This window comes from Trichosurus vulpecula, chromosome 7, assembly GCF_011100635.1.
Source record: "Trichosurus vulpecula isolate mTriVul1 chromosome 7, mTriVul1.pri, whole genome shotgun sequence".
Classification (NCBI taxonomy): domain Eukaryota; kingdom Metazoa; phylum Chordata; class Mammalia; order Diprotodontia; family Phalangeridae; genus Trichosurus; species Trichosurus vulpecula.
This window is the reverse complement of record NC_050579.1, coordinates 153,888,658-153,910,880: the sequence shown is the minus strand read 5'-3', so window position 1 is coordinate 153,910,880 and position 22,223 is coordinate 153,888,658. Positions and strand designations below refer to the sequence as shown.

The 22,223-nt window shown below is 35.7% G+C and overlaps 1 protein-coding gene across 2 annotated transcripts in view; it reads right to left on the bottom strand.

The window, feature by feature from the left end:
- Window positions 1-5,290: 5,290 nt before the first annotated feature.
- Window positions 5,291-22,223, bottom strand: part of LAMA4 (laminin subunit alpha 4) — a 193,787-nt gene continuing 176,854 nt past the window's right edge. For both annotated transcript variants that reach the window (XM_036766542.1, XM_036766543.1), the window contains exons 32-38: window positions 21,920-22,109; window positions 19,646-19,801; window positions 17,520-17,679; window positions 13,818-13,948; window positions 12,401-12,494; window positions 11,179-11,298; window positions 5,291-5,930 (exon numbers count right to left, since the gene is read on the bottom strand). In XM_036766542.1, the coding sequence (XP_036622437.1) occupies window positions 5,785-5,930; window positions 11,179-11,298; window positions 12,401-12,494; window positions 13,818-13,948; window positions 17,520-17,679; window positions 19,646-19,801; window positions 21,920-22,109 (997 nt within the window). In that variant the 3' untranslated portion in view covers window positions 5,291-5,784. The remainder of the gene's footprint in view (window positions 5,931-11,178; window positions 11,299-12,400; window positions 12,495-13,817; window positions 13,949-17,519; window positions 17,680-19,645; window positions 19,802-21,919; window positions 22,110-22,223) is intronic.

The window sequence follows — 22,223 nt, the reverse complement described above, 5'->3', positions numbered from 1 at the left end:
CACCTTAGTTGCTTGGTTTTGATGAGATGTTTTCCTTTGTTACAGAGCAGGTCGCTATTAGGGGGTATGTTGGGAAATGATTAATGTGTGAAAAACCCAAAAGGCATAAATAAAACATTCTGCTTATTTCTGTTTGTTTCAGTTCAATAAAACATTCTACTTACTTAACTTTCTGTATTCTTCATTTTCATTGTTATTGTTCAGTTTCAGTCATGTCTGACTTTGTGTCCCCATTTAGGGGTTTTCTTGTAATGATACTGGAGTGGTCTGCTGTTTTCTTCTCCAGATCATTTTATAGATGCGGAAACTGAGGCAAACAAGGTTAGGTGACTTGCCCAGGGTCACACAGTAAGTGTCTGAGTCTGGATTTGAACTCAGGAAGATCAGTCTTCCTGACTCCAGGCCTGGCACTCTAACCACTGAGACACTTAGCTGCCCTTATATCATTTACATAATTATTGCCTAGTAATATTAATCTGCATTTTGCCATTCCACGATCGGTGTATATTTATTTCCAGTTTTTTGCTACTATGAAATATGCTGTTATATTTCAGTGTGATTGAAATCTCCTGGGAAATATGCCTAAGTAGTAGGATCTATGGGTATGAACATTTTAGTCACTTTCTTAGCATAAATCCAGATTGCTTTCTTGATTGGTTGGACCAAGTGGCAGATTCACCAGCAATGTATTAATTTACCTAACCTTTCCACAACTCTATTTTAAAAAGATACTGAATAATCTAGAAGTGAAGCTGTAAAATCTCACTTTAGAAAACATTAAAAAGGAATTAAATGCATACATTTCCACTTTCCTCCCATTTTCTTATTATGTTGGTTCCCTACTACATAGGTTTCTAATGATGGCCCCCCCCCTCAAGAAGTAGCGTAGTGAATAGTGCCAAAATGTATGAGCAGCAAACTAGGTGGATAGGTCAAGTTACAATTTTGAGGGATAAGGGCTGGACACCCAGAATGTTCTACTAGTCCCCATAAAATATAAAAAGACCTAGAGGAAAGTCTGTGGTTCAGGGTCTATGGAAGAACACAGAATGACAAGAGAAGACGTCAGTGACACAGAATGACAAGAATGACACAGGATGAAAAGGCAGAGAAAGATATTGATCTGCACCAATAGGACTACCCGCACTGTTGAGATTACATATCCGCCGAAGTATTGATGTAAATATCAAATTTTGGCAGAGGGAATAAACATGGCATTGATTTGTGACTGAAGGAACAAGGTAACTAGCATGGATCTTTCATTTTTGAGTTGTTCTTACTCTTTATACCAAACGTCTGACAATAGAAATATTAATTCCAATGACAGGCTACATTAAATTACTTAGGTAAGTTTGGGCAAAATTATTTTAAATATATATAATATATACATATATACATACATATATGCACATATACATACATACCTAAATATATGGAATATAAATTATTAATATTAATATTAATAAATAAACACATGCACAACACTATATATTTCACAGGGCCTTCCAGTTCCGACGTGTATATACATGTGTATGTATATGCATATGTATGGAATTACCATAACATAGAGATCTCTGTCTACCCACATATGTCCATTATAGAACATTTATTCATCAAGAAATGCAAAAGACACAAAGGACTCACGTGAGCAAAGCAGAATTGAAACAGCTCAAAGGGAACATAGGATGCACAAATTTGGAGAATCCACCCCAAATGTTTACATGGACTATTTGTGCCTGAACTGTGGTAGAGTATTCCAAGCTCCTGTTGGTCTGATCAGCCACTGTCAGACACACTGCAACTTGACTCTAGTATGGTGATGTCATTTTGGTCCTCTTCGAGAACGAAGAACAACAACCAACTATGTGACAGGTACTGTGCTAAGCACTTCACAAATATCTCATTTGATCATCACAATAACCCTGAAAACTAGGTTCTGTTATTATTCCATTTACAATTCAGAAAACTGAGGCAGATAAAGGTTAAGTGATTTGCTCAGGGAAGGTCACATAACTAGTAAGTGTATCTTCAATCCTTCAGCATCATGGTTTATCATTTCACTGCTCAGAATCTAAAAGTTTTTTAAAGTTTTTAATAATGTTATTGTTTTCTCCTCATTCTGCTCACTTCATTCTGCATCAATTCAAAGAGTTCTAGCCAGTTTTCTTTAAAACCAATTCAGCTTCCCATTTCAATTTGGATCATTCTCCTTATAGGTATTGTTTCTATTTCTTTCTTTTACTGTTACAGCCTTGTTTATATAGCTCAATACATACAAAAGTTTTCCCAGTTGCACCTAAAATATGTTGTAGTAACTTAGAGATCAGAATAGTACAGTAGGGGACTGTTCATACTCTGCTCCTTAGATGTCAATGCCATTTCTTGGATTTAGAATGTTTACATGCAGGGATACAGAAAGGGGCTTGAATCCTAACTCATCTGGGAAGGCACATGTGGCTCTCTTGTACTTCTGCCCTAAGGCAACCATTAGGATTGCTCTTCCCCCTCACTCCTGAAGAAAGATGCAAAGGGAAAGGGAAGGTAAAGAAGTGAAAGTTGACCTGCTGGTTCTCTTTTATAGGCTGGCATAGAGCTTGACTCCTCCACCAAGAATATGCCCTCCTAAGAAGCCCAGCAAATCAAGTAATCTTGGGGCATCTCCAGGGCCTGGAAAACAATCAAGCAGGGTCCTTCGTCCTCTTTAGGTACCAGTGAGGCCAGTAAACATGTCTACCCTTTCTATGGAGATAGACTTTCTGACCCCAGACTGAGACTCCCCACTCTTTAAGCTCAAATTGATTAGGGAACTTCTATAATAATTGACCACCTCACACAGGGAATAACCTGAAGGCATAGTGTGTCAAACTTGGTCAACATGTAATAGATTAGTTGGTGGATGAATGAACATGCTTTCAGAGCCATCAGTATCTGGGTTGACTTGTTGGAGGCATGGGATTTTACTATGTGTGTATATGATACTGTTTGCTCTGAAGAAAGGGGGAAAAAGGGTATTGCTAGAGGCAGAATTGGGTCCATAGCAGAAATGTTCCTGTGACTATCTTAAGGCATGGCATTCTTTTAAATGATTCATTCTTTTCTCAGGAAAATACTTTTATATAACTAGTCTGAATTCAATTGAAATTAGAGACCATTTTTCTTCCCTCTGTTCTCTATGCAGAATCTTTAGTTACCCTTTCAACCTCCTATTTCAACGTGAATCATTCTCTTCATAGGCATTAAATCTGTTTCTATTTCCATATTTTACTGCTACAACCTTGTTTATATAGCTCAATTCATAGTTTTCCCAAATTATACCTATAATGTATTGTAGTAATTTAAAAATCTGCATAATATGGTAGGCATGTGAATGAGAAAACCTTGTTGTCTTTCAAATCAACTGCTAAGAATCTGCTATGTTTTCTTCTAATTGACAATAAATATATGTAGAAAGAAGAGTGCTTGCTGTTCTGGGACTTGAGGCTTAAGTCCTGCGGCCAGTTATGCTTCTGATTCATCATGAGACCATGAGTCACTGTGTGATTTGGGGCAAATTGATTTCTTAGAGTCCACTTTACCACCTGTGAATTGAAGGGAATTGGAACAAATTGTTGCAAGGGCCCCATCTAGCTCTAAAATTCTTTGTAGTAGAGTTATTTAACCAAAATGGCCCTCATGTTTAAACCATGGCATCACAGGGAGACAATTCTACAAAGCTGTTTGGAGCCCAATCAAGAACTCAATTGTTGTTTTAATAAGGGCCATCCAAGAGTTTACCAACCCTACCCCCAAAGTAAATCCAGTCAAGGAGTTTCCATGTTACCTCCCTTGTCTCTGATGTATTCTCTTGCCTGAAGAGAATGAATTAAATTAAAATAGATAAACATGTACTAGCTGGTCCTTATATGTAGAATATCTAGGTCTGAGATAATTCATGTGTTTGTTGTTTTCTAGTTGTGTCCAATTTTTCATGACTCCTTTTGGGATTGTCTTGTCAAAGATACTGGAATAATTCGCCATTTTCTCCTCCAGCTTGTTTTATAGATGAGGAAACCGAGGCAAAAAAGGTTAAGTGATTTGCCCAGGATCACACAGGTAGTAAGTATCTGAGGTCAGATTTGCACTCAGATCTTCGTGCCTCTGGGCCCAGCACTCTATCCACTGTGCCACCTAGCTGCCCTTAAGTCTGAGATATAGAGGTAAATAAGAGTTTCTACTCTTAGGTAGTTTACAATCTAAAATAGAACAGTATATTCACACATACACATATATACATGTCTATGTATGTGTATACATACACATATACATCATCTAGACTGTTGCAATAACTTCCTTTGTGGTTTTCAATCCCTTATAAGCACTGCTCATCTAATCATATCATTCAACTGCTCAAGACCTTTCAACTCTCCAACTTCAAAATGAATACTAAAGTATAAGCTCCTTAGATTGGCATTCAAAGCCTGAAATTCTATGTTGCTAGGTAGCACAGTGGGAAGAAAGCTGGGCCTGGAGGAAGACCTTATTTAAAATCCTGCATTAGACATTTACTAGCTGTTTGACCCTGGACTAATCGTTAAGCTTCTGTAATGTCTCAATTTCCTCAACTGTAAAAAAGTTGATAATCTCAGATATCTCAGAGGGTTGTTGTGAGGATCAACTGAGATGATATTTTTAAGCATAGTACCTTCAACATTGTAGGTGCTCCATAAATATTTGTTGATTTATTGCTTCTTTCATACCATTTTTTTTTACTAGGTAAAGAGGCCATTCTCTGCCTTAATCACTGAATGGACATTGCCTCAGTCAAACTGAGACCTGTTAAAGACCTTAACTTGAAAGGACCAAGGTCCCCCACTGCATCCTGGGACATATGAAATTGTCCTGATCTATATCTGACACTGGACCCAGATGGCTCCAGAGGAGAAAGTCAGGCTGGTGACTTTGCACAGCCCTCCCTCACTTAAATCCAATTCACTTGCATGTCATGGCATCATCTCCATGATGTCATGGTCCTCTTTGAGAATAAAGGACATACAACAACTAATGAAGAACTCCAGCAATAATACTAATGCCTGATTAATTTTTCTAAAAATAAATCAATGAATACATATGGAAGGAAACATAGAGATTTGTTTTCTTTTTGTTCTGTTTATCTAATTGTCTTTTGTTCTTTTCTTGTAAAATGGATTCAACTCCTACTTTCTTGAAGATTTAAAAAAAAACCTCTTCATATCTGCTACAAACATAAAAACTCTATTTTTTTCTGTCAGAACAACAAAATTGCACTGATATATTTATTGTCTAGATAGATTCTTTAATGTACATTAGCAAATCTGTTCAAGGTGAACAAAGCTTAGGACAAAATCTGAGGTTGAATGAAGCTTTTATAACATCTCCCTGAAAACTGAAAATTAAATTAATCTGTGGATCTGTCAGCACTTTGAAAACATATGCCAAGGCATGTTTGAAACACAATTTTTATTTTTTTTTTTACAGACAGGAACAGTATACCTTACCAACATAAAATAAGTGCATTGTCAGTACACAGAAGCTTAGCCTTCCTTTTGGTTTCAACTGCAAATATTTAAGATGAAAATAAGTATCCAAGTGAGAAATCCTAAATATAATCCTTCACCAACTCTAGAAGCTCATGACTCATTTAGTCTCGTTCACTACATGGGTACTTCTGTCTAGAAAAAGAGATGCTGTTCCTTATCGCTGGTAGGGCTTTTGTTTCTTCAGTGCTCTAAAGAACTTTGTACTTTGGCTGTTGTGCTTGGCTTAATATTAGGCTGCTGGACAAGAATTAATGCTCACAGCCCCACTGACCAGTGCTGCTTTACTGAAGCTCACTGGGCGTTCATCAATCACGAAGTTTCGGATGCAGCCAGAGAAGGGTCTACCCGTGGTCAAGCTTGGTGTCAGGAGAGACTCTGTAAGGAGCAAGATAAGGAATTATTTCATATTAAGCCCAGATGTTACTGAACTGTGAAAAATACGTGTAATGTTGCAAGCAAGGTCATGGTGATTTATTCATGAAAAGCAGCTAGAAGCTAAATCAGATTAGGCAGAATCTGACTTTAGGCCATTAGAAACCAGCAATGGAAAGACCCTGGTGACCATCACTACCAATCTCCCCTTTTCTGTAGGCAGTTCACATGTAAAACCCCAATTCTTAGGTAAAATAGGTAACAGCCTCATAAAGTCCTCATTCAACTGTAAAATTCAGACTTAATAAAACTCAATTTAATATGATATTTTATGAGCAATTTTCCTCTGAACTATATCTCATGTTTTATCTTGATTTCCATGGTCAAGTTCCTATTTGTGATTCAATTAATCTAGCTGTATCCAAGGTTGAAATACTATTTGCATCTCACTCATATATTAATTTGTTGAATCGTCCTGTATGGTGAAAATCTCACATTAACAAAATCACCCTTTCAGTACAGGAATTTCAAACAAGTATAGCTGGAAAAGAAGTATGTGTGTGGGGGGTATGCTGGGCTTTACGGATTGCTAAATTTTCTGTATGAGCATCAGTACTTCAGAAATAAGGGCTTTATTTATTGTTTTGTCCATTTTCTAGATTTAAGAATGTGTTAATAATGCAGATTAAACTTAAAAGTGTGAGTGTATGTATTTTCCCCCAGAGAGAATGGTTGTTAAGTATTTATCAGCACACCCCTGTGTTGCTTTATAAACATTGCTTGAACTCAACAGAAGAGAAAGCTTAGAGACTGAAGTCATCACCAGACTTGCAGTCTTGTAACTGTAGGCTAATAACTACTACTACCACCATTGCTATGAAGACGACAAGTACTATGACTCTGACTATGACTATGACTACTACTACCACCACCATCACCACCACCACCACCACCACCACCACCACCAACTGGCATACAGATAGTGCTTTAGAGTTTGCAAAGTGCTTCACATCCACTTGAGCCTCATAAAACCCCTGGGGTGGGAACTCTTTAATAGAAGTCAGTATGTCTCAGAGAGTAGATGGAACTGAAATGACCATAATGTAAAGAATTGAATGTAAATTTTATTCTTTTTTCACAATACCCACCTAAACAATTACTGATCTGAAGAAAGAGAACTAGGACTTCTACTTGAGTAGAGGGAAACAAAAATAAATAAAAACTTAGCTGGCAGAAAAATGAATGATTAAAGGAAAAATTATTTTGAAAGAGTTTCACTTTTTCACTATTTTAGGGGGTAACCACTCTGCTACATGGCTTCATCTTCCTTTTTCTTTTAGTAGTATTTTATTTTTTCCAATTACATGTAAAGACAATTTTTAACATTGCTTTAAAAAATTCTTAAGTTCCAAATTTTCTCCTTTCCTTCCCTCCCCTCTCCCCAAAATGGCAAGCAATTTGATATAGGTCACATATATGCAATCATGGAAAACATTTCCATATTAGTCATGTTGTGAAAGAAGAAAAGACAAAAAAAGCCCATTCATCTTTTTTCAAAGGAAGAAACAAGTCATAGGCAAGAGTCAAGACACAAGGAAATCTTAGGGAATACAGCAGGGGCTTTCTAATTGATTGAAATACTAGGAAAGCTAACTGCTAGCTCTCGCACCCTAAGAAAAAAAATAGATTATCTGTGGGTCAGATGAAGAGGAGACTCTAACATCACACAAATTGAGGTGAGAGGTCATAATAAAAGGTATGTGGGAATTGAGACCTCCAGAGCAAACAGCAGATTCACATCTACCATCTCATGTTTATTCTGGAGAATACACTAGCAGAATTAAAGGTGAGAAGAGCCAGCATTATTTAAATTGTTATCTCTCTCCTTTTTATTTTTCTTTCTTTTTATTTTGGCCAAGGGCTAAGTATGAATTATGAATGTATGATATGATTCCATTGTTAGCTGTGAATTTTCATGAGCCTCTTGGACTTCATACAGTTAATTCCACCTTCACATCACTCATTTTGAGTGATTGTTTTGTTTCGAGCAGAGACTGATTCTGAGTCTCTCATCGAATTTTGTTAACTTTTCTGTTTTTCTCTTTATATTATCTATTACCTTCAAGTCTTTATGTTTTAGGCAAATTCATAAATCTCATATATAAAGATTCATATTCAGATGGGCTTAAGCCTATTTTTTTCTCAGAGGAAGGGGTTTTGGATGGTAAACAAAGAAAATGAAAAATGTCATTCCTCTGAATTGGGTACAGGTACCCAGTGCTATGTCGTAGGGACTTATGTGAAGCTTGTTTTATTATTATCTTAATTAATAATCTCGAAGAGGGCTCATGGATCATGCTTGTTAATTGCACAGGCACAATTAAATGAGTTAAGAGCGTAGAAACAATACAAGGTATAAGCACTTTCGAGAGATTAGAAACATTCAGAAAATTTAAATTCCACTTAGCAAAGCTTATTCCTTTGTGCGTAGAGAAGAAAACATGGATATGGTTTGGCATTATTGATAAAAGATGGAAAACACTTAGAAATAAGTAACTCAGAAAGGGGAATAAGAAATGGTCAGGACTACAAATGGGGCATCTTCATGCAATTGTTATAGGTTAACTAACAAAACTGAAGGTGCATAGGCATATAGATCATACTGCATATATATATATATATATATATATATATATATATATATATATATATGGGAAAAAAAATTCCTACTTAAAATTGCAATAGAATCATAGAATTCTGGAGCAGAAGGGGAACTAAGAAAACTTGTAAATCAACTATGTAATCTACACGGTAGTGAATTAGTATGACTTGACAAGACTCACCTCTCTTCCATACATTTCATCATCAGAAGTATGAAAGCCAATTAAACAATGAGAGAATACCAATGATAGAGATCAAAGGAAGATGCAAAGAACTCAGAGCTCCAATGGCTAATTTGGAAACCAAGTAGGTACATGCTTTGGTTAAGGGAAATACTGCGGATCAGGACATAGTACTGATGATAGAGTTTTATACATAACAAGCACTCAGTAAATATTAGTTAATTTGATTGGAAAAATAAGGTCCAAAAGACCAAGAGTTTTTAGTGAGATGACTATTTACTTTGTTGTTGTTGTTCAGTCATGTCTGAATCTTTGTGCCCCCATTTGGGGTTTTCTTGGCAAGGACAATGAAGTGGTTTGCCATTTCCTTCTCCAGTTCATTTTACAGTTAAGGAACTAAGTGATTTGCTCAGGGTCACGCAGCCAGTAAGTATCTGAGACCATATTTAAACTCCGGTCTTCCTGACTCCAGGCCCAGTAGATCCACTGGGCCATCTAGCTGCCCCACCTACTATTTACTACTTTTCAGTAAAAATACTTATGAATTTCACCTACAATATTTTCCCCTTAATGTGTTCCTCCATTCTTTATTTTAGGCACAGTGCCTGGTGGGAACAGAAGAATCTAATACAGTGGTATATGAGAAACAGAAAGGACTATAAGCTTTAGAAAGCATGTATAATTCTTGGCATGGCTGCCTTTGGACTCTGAGCACCAAAGAAAAGCTGTGGAAGGTAGAAATAGCCGTGTCAGTTTTCTGAATGTGCTAGAGTCATATTTCAGCAGAGAAGCTTGGCAGCATCAGGATGGAGGTGGAGGTTGGGCAATTTTTTTTTCAAGAGATGGGGTGGGGATAAGAAAAGGGCACATTTTTATCCCTGTATAAATCACTTTCATGAGCTTCTGAGATACTTATTGTGATTGTTTCTGCTGCTTTTATGAAGACTCCCAGAAGGCAAAGAGAAATCAGTGTTTTGTAAATGCCCAGTGTAGAATTCATTAATTGATGATTACCCCCTCTCCCCCTTCTGTGCTTTTCCACTTCTTGCTTAAAGTGTTTGGGAAAGATGAGGTGAATGTCTTGGCAGGAGATAGTCTGCGATGTTTTTGTAAGATAGTAAATAAAAAATCTTCACATTTCCCTCATAAAAACAAAACAGATTCCAGATGGAAATGTTTAGGAATCTTAATCCTACATCTGCCCTACCAGCCATAACATTTTTACTTCAGGCCCAGAATTTGACTTCTGCCACTGTTTATAAGTATTTGAAATGAAAGTAGGTATAAATAAGATATAAGGTTTTGTTTAGTTCATAGGAAAGTTAAAAAAAAATCCTTTTGGATCCTTAAAATATTTTCTGAATACCACTCTAAAATATTTTGCATTTTTCATTGATAATGGCAGTAACCTCACTGATAATGTTTATAGAGTCACAGCTGACAATCCCCTTTTCTGATTATTTCTACAATGGAAAGAGAAGGCATATGTGTGCAGCTGTTGTATCCATTCAGACCAACTTTGAAGAAGGGAAAATGATATCTTCCCTTCCTCTTTTCCAGCTAGCTGAGGGCAGTGACAGCAGGTATGGGTATGTGTGTGGTTCCCCCAAATCCCCATGATTCTGGAGCAATTTACATGATTAGTTTCCTCCTTAACTCTAGTTTTTAGTACCTGGGAAAGTGGGGTGTTAAGGAGCTTTGCAAATATATATATATATATATATATATATATATATATATATACACACATATATATGTGTATATATACACGTATATATATACATATATATACACATATATATGTGTATACACACACACATACACATATATATATACACACACACACACATATATATACACACACACACACACACACACACACACACACACACATATATATATGTATATATGTACATATACGGCAATGGTTAGGATAAAATCTTTTATCTTAGGAATGTTAGATTTTCCAGTTCTCTGTTATTTTGTGATCTTGGGTAAGGTCTCACAACTTTGCCTTTTTTTTTTAAGAAATGAAATTATTTAGAGTGTCCTTTGAAATATTTGGGTGAAGGATGAAAATCAATAACCAAGGAATTTTCTACAATGTAATGACAGTCGTGTGAAACTAGTTTTGGCATTCCCTCAGTGGAATCAATAACACCATTGCTTCTGGGTAATGTCAGTTGACTGCACAATAGCTTCATTCACCATCCCAGTGACTTCCCAGGCCAAAATTCTCTTCCGTGGCCATCATTCACCTGTAGGTAATGCTTCCCTCTATTAGAATTTAAATTCCTCGAAGGTGAGCACCGTTTTATTTTTTTCCTTCTTGTATTTGTTTCTCCAATGCCTGACTTGCAGTAAGAGCTTAACAAACCTAACCTCAATTCATTCCTTAAAAATCTTACCTGGAACACCTCCAACAAATACAGGCTCCCTGTGATCAACCGATTTTGGATTGAGGGGACCAACCACATGGTTGACTTCAGAATCTACATCTAGTTGAACCACATTGGAATCTCTTATAACTGAAATGCAATGGAAAAGCTGATTATAAAATATACCCAGCAACATTTACTTTCTATAGAGAAGCTGAATTTACTTTGCATATTATCTGTTATTCAGGATACTTTTCATTCATTTTGTGTATATATCTATGTAAATATCTCTATCTCGATATCTATATTGTTATCTATTGATCTATATATCTATCAATAAAGATATGTATATATGCATACACATATACACACATATATATACATAAAATATACACTCACATACAAGAACTCACAGTTCTGTAACAGAGGTTAAGAAAAGTGGAATTGGGGGTGGACTTGAGTTTGAAAACTACTCCTAACTCTTACTAGCTGTGTCATCAAGACAAGTCACTTTATCTCTCTGAATTTCAGTCTCCTGGTCTATAAAATGGAACAATAAACCCACAGTATCTGTGTCTTAGAATTTGTGAGGACCAAATGAAATAATGGGTAGGAGGCAAGGACGAATATACTTAGAAATGAAGGTGATTGCAAAAACATAAATAAAGTTTTAAAATGAGACAGTGTGAATAAAGAAGTACTTTGCAATGTAATGAAAATTATTTAGTAATATTGATAATAATAACTGATATAAGGTTCAACATAAATGTTAGCTACTACTATTATCAGTATTACTAAATAATTGCTCTGACATTTTCCAGTTATGGGATAAGAAAATAATTTGAAGACTTTTCTCACACGTCTTAATTTTGAAAAATGTATGTGATTTTTAAAATCTTGAATATCTTTCTTTTATAATTTATATTTTCAATGTTTGTTGTTCTTAATCACATACTGAACTAGATTTTTAACACATCATGGACATGACATTTGACAATATGAGTGAATTCAAAATGCAATAGTTTTGATTATATTAAGAACAGTATTATGCATATTCCATGGCTTGAAGAATGGAGAAATAACCTTTAGAAAATATTTAGAGTCAACATATGTCTTTAGCCAAAAGTATAGTCAATTTTTTTTGCTACTTTCCTTGATTATTTTGATCATGTAATCACTCATAGTCTACATTCCACATGAGTGCCTATGTCTATTCTTTTCAAGGAAGTACAGACCATTCACATTTACTCACTTGTTATTCTGTGCCATCTGCCATCACAGAGACTCTGTTTGGGTGTAACTGAAGTAGAAAAGTCTCTTATTCCATTGTTGACCTTTGTTATGACCTGTAAAAATAATATAAAATCATTTATCCTTTTAATTTGCAGAAAATCATTTTATGTTTCACTTTTTCTCTCAGTTATGTTTGGCATTTTCCTTATTGAAACAGAATTCCTAATATATTGTGTAATAGATAAACAAAGATAAACAACCCATCCATAGCTTGAGACAAAGAGATCTATTCCATATTCGTACACTAGGGGACACTCTTTTGCCAGATAAGTCAAGTAATCTTTATATATTCAAGTCCCTAAATTAGAAACCAAAACAGTGACAGACTTTAGAAAAAAAGAAAACATAGGGGCAGAATAGCAAAGACAGACAATAGATGGCATTCTTTTATGGATATTTTATATGACTTAACAGAAAAAAATGTACTTGGACTCAGATAAGTTATTTATATCTCATACATCATTGAAAATGTAGCTTTTTCTTTATTAGTACTTACATGCAAGGCTCTTAGGAATCTGTTGTTGAGTAGTTTCAGTCATATCCAACTCTGCGTGACCCCATTTGGGGTTTTCTTGGCAAAGATACTGGAGTGGTTTGCCATTCCCTTCTCCAGCTCATTTTACAGATGAGGAAACTGAGGCAAACAAGGTTAAGTGACTTGCCCCAGGGTCACACAGAGAGTAAGCGTCCAAGGTTGGATTTAAACTCAGATACTCCTGACTCCCGGGCTGGTGCCCTGTACGCTGTGCCACCTAGCAGCCCTTTTATGAATCTAATGTAATATTATTTTTCAGTAGAAGTAGTTTTAAATTATAATTGAAAAGTTTCAGATTGCAAGTCATTAAGAAGTGGTGTATAGATAAAAATCTGGTGGCAGTTGGTATAGAGTCCGATTACATGCTTCTAGGATCATAGTTTGTTTTATGAACAAGTACATTCTTTTTCCCTACTTTGCAAAATCCATCACATTTTTTTGGGGTGGGGGGAGTGGGGATGGGGGCGTGCATTGTCATATCATTTTGCTATTCTTAAGTAATAAATTCAAATACCACATTTATTATGCAATAATAGAATCTCAGAGTTAGAAGGGACCTCAGATGCCATGTAATACAAACCAGACTTGACCAAATATTACCCCTACAACAAGCCATCTATTTTGGGCAAAGTATTCTTGCCATGTAGTTTTTATTGACAACAATATACTAAGGTAAGGAAACTCCAAGAGGTTAATTGGAATTAAAATGCTCACATTCAAATTTAACTTTTATTACTTCTCCATTACCTCATTGGCTGGAGATTTCTAGCACAATTACATAATAGAAATAATGTTCTAATCTAGAATTCCAGAGTCAAGGAAGACATGAATAAGCTCCTACCTGTCCATTTTTCATGTGAACATTTAGGTACTCTCCATTCACACTGTGACCATGAACCAGGATTCCTGAACTACTTCTGGGACGAACTTCAAATGCTATCTCAAACTTCAATCCAATATTGAAAGACTCATCTGCAGAAAAAAATACTCTCAACATATAATCACATATAACCTGCTTCCCCCCACCCCCACCCCCGCCCCCAACTTTATTTGATTCTATGAAGTGCTTTTACATTTTTATTATTTATTTAATAATTTCAGACTATGATTCAGTGAATATTGACAAAATGAATATTTTCATTATATTGTAATATTATGAACTGAGTAGCTGTAGGCAAATCACTAAACTTCTCCAAACCTCAGTTTTCTGATCTGTAAAATGGGGACAATACTTGCTGTACCTATTTCATAGGGTTGTCATGAGACTTAAATGAGGTAATGTAAGTAAACCTTAAATGCCGTATTAGCATCAGCTATCAGAATCATTATTAAATTTATAAAGGATCACTACTCCCTGGAAGGGGAAGTTAAGTGGTGCAGTAGTTAGAGTGCTGGGCCTGGAGTCAGGAAGATCATTTTCTTGAGTTCACCTCTGGCCTCAGATACTTATTAGTTGTATGACCCTGGGCAAATCACTTAACCCCGTTTGCTTCAGTGCCTCATCTGTAAAACGAGCTGGAGAAGGAAATGGCAAACCACTCTAGTATCTCTGCCAAGAAAAAACTCCAAATGGGGTCACAAAGAGTTGGACATGACTGAAAAACTACCGAATAACAAGAAGACTCCCTGGAAATTAGAATTAAAAATCCCCAGTGACATCCCCTCTCCTTGCCCTGTATATTTCATTTTTCTCTTTTAAGTCTGCTTTTTACCAAAAAATTATTTTATAGAACTAGAAAAAGTAATAACAAAATTCATCTGGTAGAATAAAAGGTCAAGAATATTAAGGGAATCAAGAAAAAATGTGAAGGAAGATATGCTAGTAGTACCAAATCTCAAAGTGTATTACAGAGCAGTAATCATCAAAACAGTCTGGTATTAGCTAAGAAATGTGGTGGAGCAATGGGCTAGATTAGGTGCACAATACACAGTAGTAAATGACCATAGTGATTTAGTGTTTGATATACCCAGAGACACAAGATGTGGGGACAAGAACTCATTATTTGACAAAAATTTCTAGGAAAACTGGACAGCAGTTTGGCAGAAACTAGGTATAGACCAACATTTCATACTGCATACCAAGATAAGGGCAAAATGAGTACATTATTAAGACATAAAGGGTGATATCATAACCAAATTAAGGGATCATAGAAAATTTTGCCTGTCAGATCTGTGGATAAGGGAAGAATTTATAATAAAAAAAGAGCATTGTGGGATGTAAAATGGATAATTTTGATTATATTGAATTAAGAAGTTTTTGCACAAATAAAACCAATGCAGCCAAGATGAGAAAGAAAAAGGAAACTAGGACAATTTTTTATATCCAGTTTCTCTGATTGGCTTCATTTCTCAAATATATAGAGAACTGAACCAAATTTATAAGAATATGAGTCATTCCCCAATTGACAAATGGTCTAAAATATGAACAGGCATTTTTTAGAAGAAGAAATGAAAGCTATCTATAGTCATATGAAAAAATGCTCTAAATCACTATTGATAAGAGAAATGCAAATTAAAACAACTCTGAGGCACCACCTCACAGTTATCAAATTGGCTGTGACAGAAAAGAAAAATGACGAATGTTGGAGGGGATGTGGAAAAATTGGGACACTAATCCATTGTTGGAAGAAGTGTGGACTGATCCAACCATTTTGAAGAATAATTTTGAACCATGCCCAAAGGGCTATAAAACTGTATACCCTTTGATCCAGCAATACCACTACTAGGCCTGTATCCTAAAGAGATCTGATAAAAAGGAAAAGGACCTATTTGTACAAAAATACTTTTAGCAGCTCTTCTTGTGGTGGCAAAGAATTGGAAATTGAAGAGATGCCCATGAATCAGAGGAAAACAAATTGTGGTATATGATTGTGATGGAATGCTATTGTGCTATAAAAAATGATGAGCAGGATGGTTTCAGAAAAACCTGGAAAGACTGATTCAGAGTGAAGTGAGCAGAACCAGGAGAACATTGTACACAGTAACAGTAATATTGTAAGATGATCCACTGTGAATTACTTAGCTATTCTCAGCAATACAATGATCCAAGACAATTCCAAAGGACTCAGGATGAAAAATGCTCCTCACCTCCAGAGAAAGAGCTGATGGAGTCTGAATGCAGATCAAAGGATACTTTCAAAACTTTCTTTTTTTATTTTTTGGTCTCACCAGCATGTGTGTTGTTGTTGTTTTGCAACATGGAAATATGTTTTGCCTGATTTCACTTGTATATCTATATCAAATTGCCTTCTCAGGGAAGGGGGAGGGAAGCAAGAGAGAGAATTTGGAACTCAAAATTTTTAACAAGGAATTTTAATATGTTTTTACATGTAATTGAGAAATATTTAATGAAACAAATAAAAATGCATTGGGGAAAAAAAGATAACACGAAAAATCTACTTTTTGAAGTTTTAGAGTACATAAATTGTAAAAGATTTTATGCAGACAAAAATTAGTCAATGTTTTTATGGTTTTAATGAAACAAAAAGCACACTGATGTGAGTTTGTGACTGTAGTGATAGATAGTAATAGTAATAGTAAGTGATAATATAAGTGATAGTAATAGATAGTGATAGTAAGAAAGAGAAAATATGAAACTGTGTGTCAGCTAGGAAAAGCACACAGGACTCCCAGACAACTGCTTGTTCTTCGCAGTTGAGGAACAAGGAAATTTTGGGATGTGGGTAGGAAGGTGAGACTTTTACTTTGCTTCAGAAGTTGTTTGTCTCTGGAGGTAGGACCACGGAAGACATTAGTAAGTTACCAAGAGTGATCAATCAGGAAACATAAAGATAAGGAGACTTGGAATTTCTTGTAGGCATGGGCTATGGGATCTGTGGGTAAGTGGGTAGAAGAACCAAGTGGGAAAGGCGTGGGGGTTTCATGGAATCAGGATAATCAAAGAATAAGAATGAAATCAGACAGGATCAGAAGAAGCAGTAGAAAACAGGCACTATAGCCCGGTGGAAAGAGGGCTGGGTTTGGGGTCATATGACCTGGATTCAAATCCCAGCTTTGCCCTCGAACTACTTGTGTGACTTTAGGCAAGACCTATTTAAACTTCAGTTTGCTTATCTGCAAAATGATGGAGATGAACTTAATGACTTAGAAGGTTCCTTTCTGCTCTAAATATGTGATATTATTATCCAGGGTAAGAGCTAGAATCTTTTCAATGGCACCACCTAGTGCTGCTTACCTAGTAATTCTAATTCTTTGACTTTAAATTTTACTCATAACTATTATTGTGAGTAACAGAGTTTGGGAGTGAGCTAACTTTTTGGCCATACCTTAGATTTCAATCTGTTTTTCATTTGTATTAAGGTAAATTCATCCTCTCTACTCATTCTATTGATAAATGATTGGCATCTGCCTGGTGTGGTTTTGATAGAGAGTTAGAAAGAGTTATAGTGATGGAGAAGCATCGTGTTGGGAAGTTTTGTAGGGGGTTTTCTGAAATTCTTATCTAGTAGCCCAAGGGTCTTCTTATCTAGCCGCTACCAATGAAAAAATGTTTTATGAATCATATTATTTAGCATCATGTTACCTAGAATCACATATCCTCCTTCTGCTGAAAAGTATGTTCCACTTTCCATTGGTCCTTCAAAACAAGGAGTCACACTGAATGTTTGAGAAGCAGTGGTAATTGAGGTCCCATTGAGCTGAAGATTGCTAAGACAACCACTGAAACTGTAGACTGAATTAATCTGAGGGAAGAAGAGATTAATGGAATATTCATTTTAAAAAGTCAATTTTCTTATGTACACCATAGACACATTAAGAGGGGGAGCAAATATGCAGGGCTTACAAGCATTAAGGAAAAGTAACAAGATCTATTTATGTTTTATTTATTCAACTATTCAAGTGCCTGGTCCTTTTTAAATGCAGCTGCTTTTTGTCCTATCTATAAGGGGTCATTTCCTTAAATTGAATTCATTGTAGACAGAATTTTACATTTAATAGTGTTAACCTGGGGCAGTTAAGCCAAAGAATTTTTCACACAAATCCATGAAGCAAATTAAATATTTAAACATTTGATTTAAATATTCCAACTACTACTCTTTATTACTTTGCTCCCTGGCTTCCCAGAAATTACTTAGAGTATATATTTTACATTTACTTATATGTATACTTGTTGTTTCTCCCTGATAGAGTATAAGCTCCCTGAAGGCAAGGATTGTTTCATTTTTATTTTAGGGTTCAGCATACAGCATAGTCCTAGGTACATAGTAGATATTTCATAAGTGCTTGTTGATTGTTGAATGCTGATAGCTATGCCTAGAAACAGCTTTTGCTGTTGTGTGAAAATAAAGATAATAGTGCTTGTGGTCCATTCTGGCTAATCAAATATCATAGAACTGTTTGAGTGACTGAAACTACAATTCTATAAGGTGTGAAACTTGGACTTCCCAGATATAGTAAATTTTCCATTTAAGTCTTTGGAAAACTCCCACCCCCCTCCCACAATCTTTTCAATAGTACTCCCTAGTGCAGTTTACCTAATAATTCTGATTCTCTGACTAAATTTTTCTCATAACTATTACAGTGAATAACATAGGGTGTGGGAGTGAGTGGCCTTTTTGGTCATACCTCAGATTTAAATTTGTTTTTCATTTGTATTAAGGCAAATCCATTGTCTCTCCTCATTTTACTGATAAATGACTGGAAACCATTGTAATAAATTAGGTGGGGATAAAAGGACTATTTAAAGGTTACCATAATCACCATTTTTAATGGACCACAAAGCTAGCTTCAGAGTTGAATGGGTATATATATTACAAAAATGCATTTACTAAATAGAGTGTAGACTTTTTCTCCCAGAAGTGAGTCCTCATTGCCATATTTCTGCCATTATTTCCTTCTATAAGATTTGTGAGAGGCCCTATGGCTTCATTGGCAGAGATGTAGCCTCAGAGTCGGTAAGACCTGTGTTCAAATCCTGAATCTAGAAATTATTGATTGTGCAACCTGGAGCAAATCACCTAACTCTCAGGGCCATGGGCAGTTCACTGGGATTATAAATTGCAGAACATATACCAACCTGCTTTGGTAGAGATAATTTCTACACTTGGAGTTTCCTATTGCTAAGGAGACAACAAGTCTAGTCATCATCTTTTCTCAGAACAAAAGAAAGGACCCCACAGACCCTGTCTTTATATTTCATAGAGATGTTGAAATTATTTTTAAAAAATAATTCATCCTTCTATTTATAAAGATCTCAGTGCATGTTGGCTAGATGGCTAGGATTGGCAATCATTTCTATATTGACATCTGGCCAATGCTGATCTTTAGAAAAAAGTTTACTTCTTTAGCATTACATATGAATTTTTACTTTTCTTGGCAGTCTTTAGATGCTGAAACACACTTCATTTCACCTCCATGCCAGAATGGATGGAGACACCTGTGCCCCTTTAATCACAAGATTCACAGAAAACAAGTAGCATTGTATTAATTTCTGTGCTCCTGTCTCTGATACGACAAATAAACTGGTTTCTCTGATCTGTTAAATGAGTGTGTATTGGGGGGACAGAATGGTGATGAAAGGGGAGAATAGAATGAAATAGTTTATAAAGTCTTGTCTAGCTTTAAAATCTGACTCTGTGACTCTATGTGTGTGTGGTTTACTTAGTACATATTAAGTAATTAACAAATGCTTGTTGGATGATTGATTACCTGGACATTTTTTACAGCTTTTCCAGGAGCAACACCTCCCAAGTAAATAGGACCCTCAACTTTCCAGTCACTGCCAGTTGGAGGAAAACTTTCTTCTAGGACCCGGAGGCCATCAATTATCAAACGACCACTGCTTTTTTCCCGAGTAAATATCACCTTGATGGAGGCAAAGGAAAAATGACACGGGGACAAGGCTGAGGTTACATACAGTGAGGAAAGCAACTGTATAGAACATTATGGTTAAAATAACAAACATTGACTGCGAGATGGAAAGACTTCATTTTATAAAATCATAGCTACTCCAATGTTTTACCTTTGAAGTCTTTTATGTGTTTATTACATTTTGCATAGTTATATTGATAGATAATTAAGTCAATTTATATACAAATTAAGTTTACAACTATATTTATATTGAAGCCATTAGTATTGATGTATTTTCTCACCTGACCAGTAACTTCTTAATATTTAACCACATATGCCAAATCTTTATCCTTCTCTGTATTATCTTCAACTGAAACAAGCTTAGGTGAGATGGCATAGTATAGTGGAAAGAGGACCAGTTTGGAAATTGAGGAGCCTCAAGTTCTAGTTTCATATTGATCACTGTTTTACTGTGTAACTCGAGGTCACAGCTTCTCAAATCCTTGGTTTCCTTGTATGGTTCTTAAAGGCCAGCACTTTCTGGTCCCAGCCTACCTTTTCAGCTTCATTATACACTACTCCCCTTCCTGGATTCTGGGGTCCAGTCAGCTGGCCTTCTTACCGTTCTTCATACACAGCCTTCCATCTCTTATCTCTGTACCTTTGAATTGGCAATCCTTCCTTTCAACATCTGGCTCTGCCTGAACCCAGAGAAGAATCCTATAAATACCCACCAGGTTTTAGCACCCCCTTCCACTTGTTTCCATCCCTGACTCCTTCACATACTGTAGTTCCTTTGAATAAAGAGTCTTCCTTTGCTTTTCCTCTGCTAGCTCACAGTTATCTTGTGCTAGGTTTTGTCTTGTGGGTGCTCCCCAGTTCTTGACTCTCACTCAAATTGCACTGATATCTCTCTTTCTAAATTACCTTGTATTCATTTTTTGTATATATTCATATATGTCTCATACATGTTATCTCCACTGAGAGAGTATAAGCTCCTTGAGAGTGGGAAATGCTTTATTTTTGTCTTTGATAACCCCTGCACTTAGCATAGTACATGCTTCATGGCAGACACTTGATAAATGCATCCTGATTGATTGATAGATTGGTTATCTCTGGTGTGCATACACCATAGGGTATGCTATCATTCTTTGATGCCATGTAGTGGTTCTATAAATACTTGTTAAGTTGAATTTAATATACCTACATATATATGTGTGTAGGTACATATATACATATAAATCTATATATACACACATATGTGTGCATGTATGTATACAACATGTGTATCTATGAGTGTATATAAACACACAGAGAGATATGTGTGTATATATATATATATATATATAATGTGTATATATGTACATATACATATATATTTCAAAGTGAGCTTGCCTTCTTATCTTCCTGGGTCCCTCAGGCTACACATCTGAGTCATTCTTCCAGCTTTCCAATGTGTTTTATAATCTTAGAAGCTGTATGCTATTTATTTTCATCTTTTTTTTCTTCAGGTATTTGTGGAATTGACACTCATGTTACCTGACATCAGGGCAGAGTGATTTGGTATTATAGTATCATTTCTACTAAAGGCTGCTTATTTCCAAATATAGTTTATATAAAAGCCCTGCCCAGTTATTCCCGCCTATACGCATCTTTGCTTTTCCTAAACTCAAATAGAAATATTGTCTATACCACTTAATTTTGTCCTAAAGTATATACTGCTTTGCATGTACAGAATAACTATTTAACTGATTAATTTCTGTACATCTTGCCTTTATAACTGTGTTTTAAGTTTTTCTTGTATCTATTTTCCATTGTGCTTTTGGACACAGTAGGCACTTAATAAATCCTTTGGGCAAAGACAGTCTTAAAGATTTGAATAAATTGAGATAAGTGGGAATAAGGAATCTTAAGTTTTAATTTCCTTTGACTTCAGTTTATGAGTCAAAGGATAGGCCTCTGTCTTTTTTTTCAGATGCCTCAGTATTATACTTTAAAAGATGTATTTATAGGAATATTTAAAAAAAGTATGCTAGAACAGGGATTTCTAGTTCTACTCATATCAAGTCATTAATGCCTATGCATTTGGTTCAAGATGTTTGATGATCAATCGACTTTCCTTTTTCAACTTACATCATGCCACAATCCATCGTTATACTTTTCCTGACTCCTAAGCTTCAGTTTCTTATGGCCAACATTAAACATGAAGACTAGCCGGCCATGTGCCACAAAAAGAGTCATGAAATCATTTTCTTCTTCATCAGAGATGTAGAAGATCATTCCATGGGAGGAGCGAGTTTTCAAACGAATGGAAAACTGAGACCTGGGAAATGAAAATTAAAAAAAATACTGTCTGAAAAATGGAATTTACTATAATCTCTGGCCTCCCCCAAAGCAAGATATTTGTGTTGAATAATTGACAGATGGTTGAGAAATG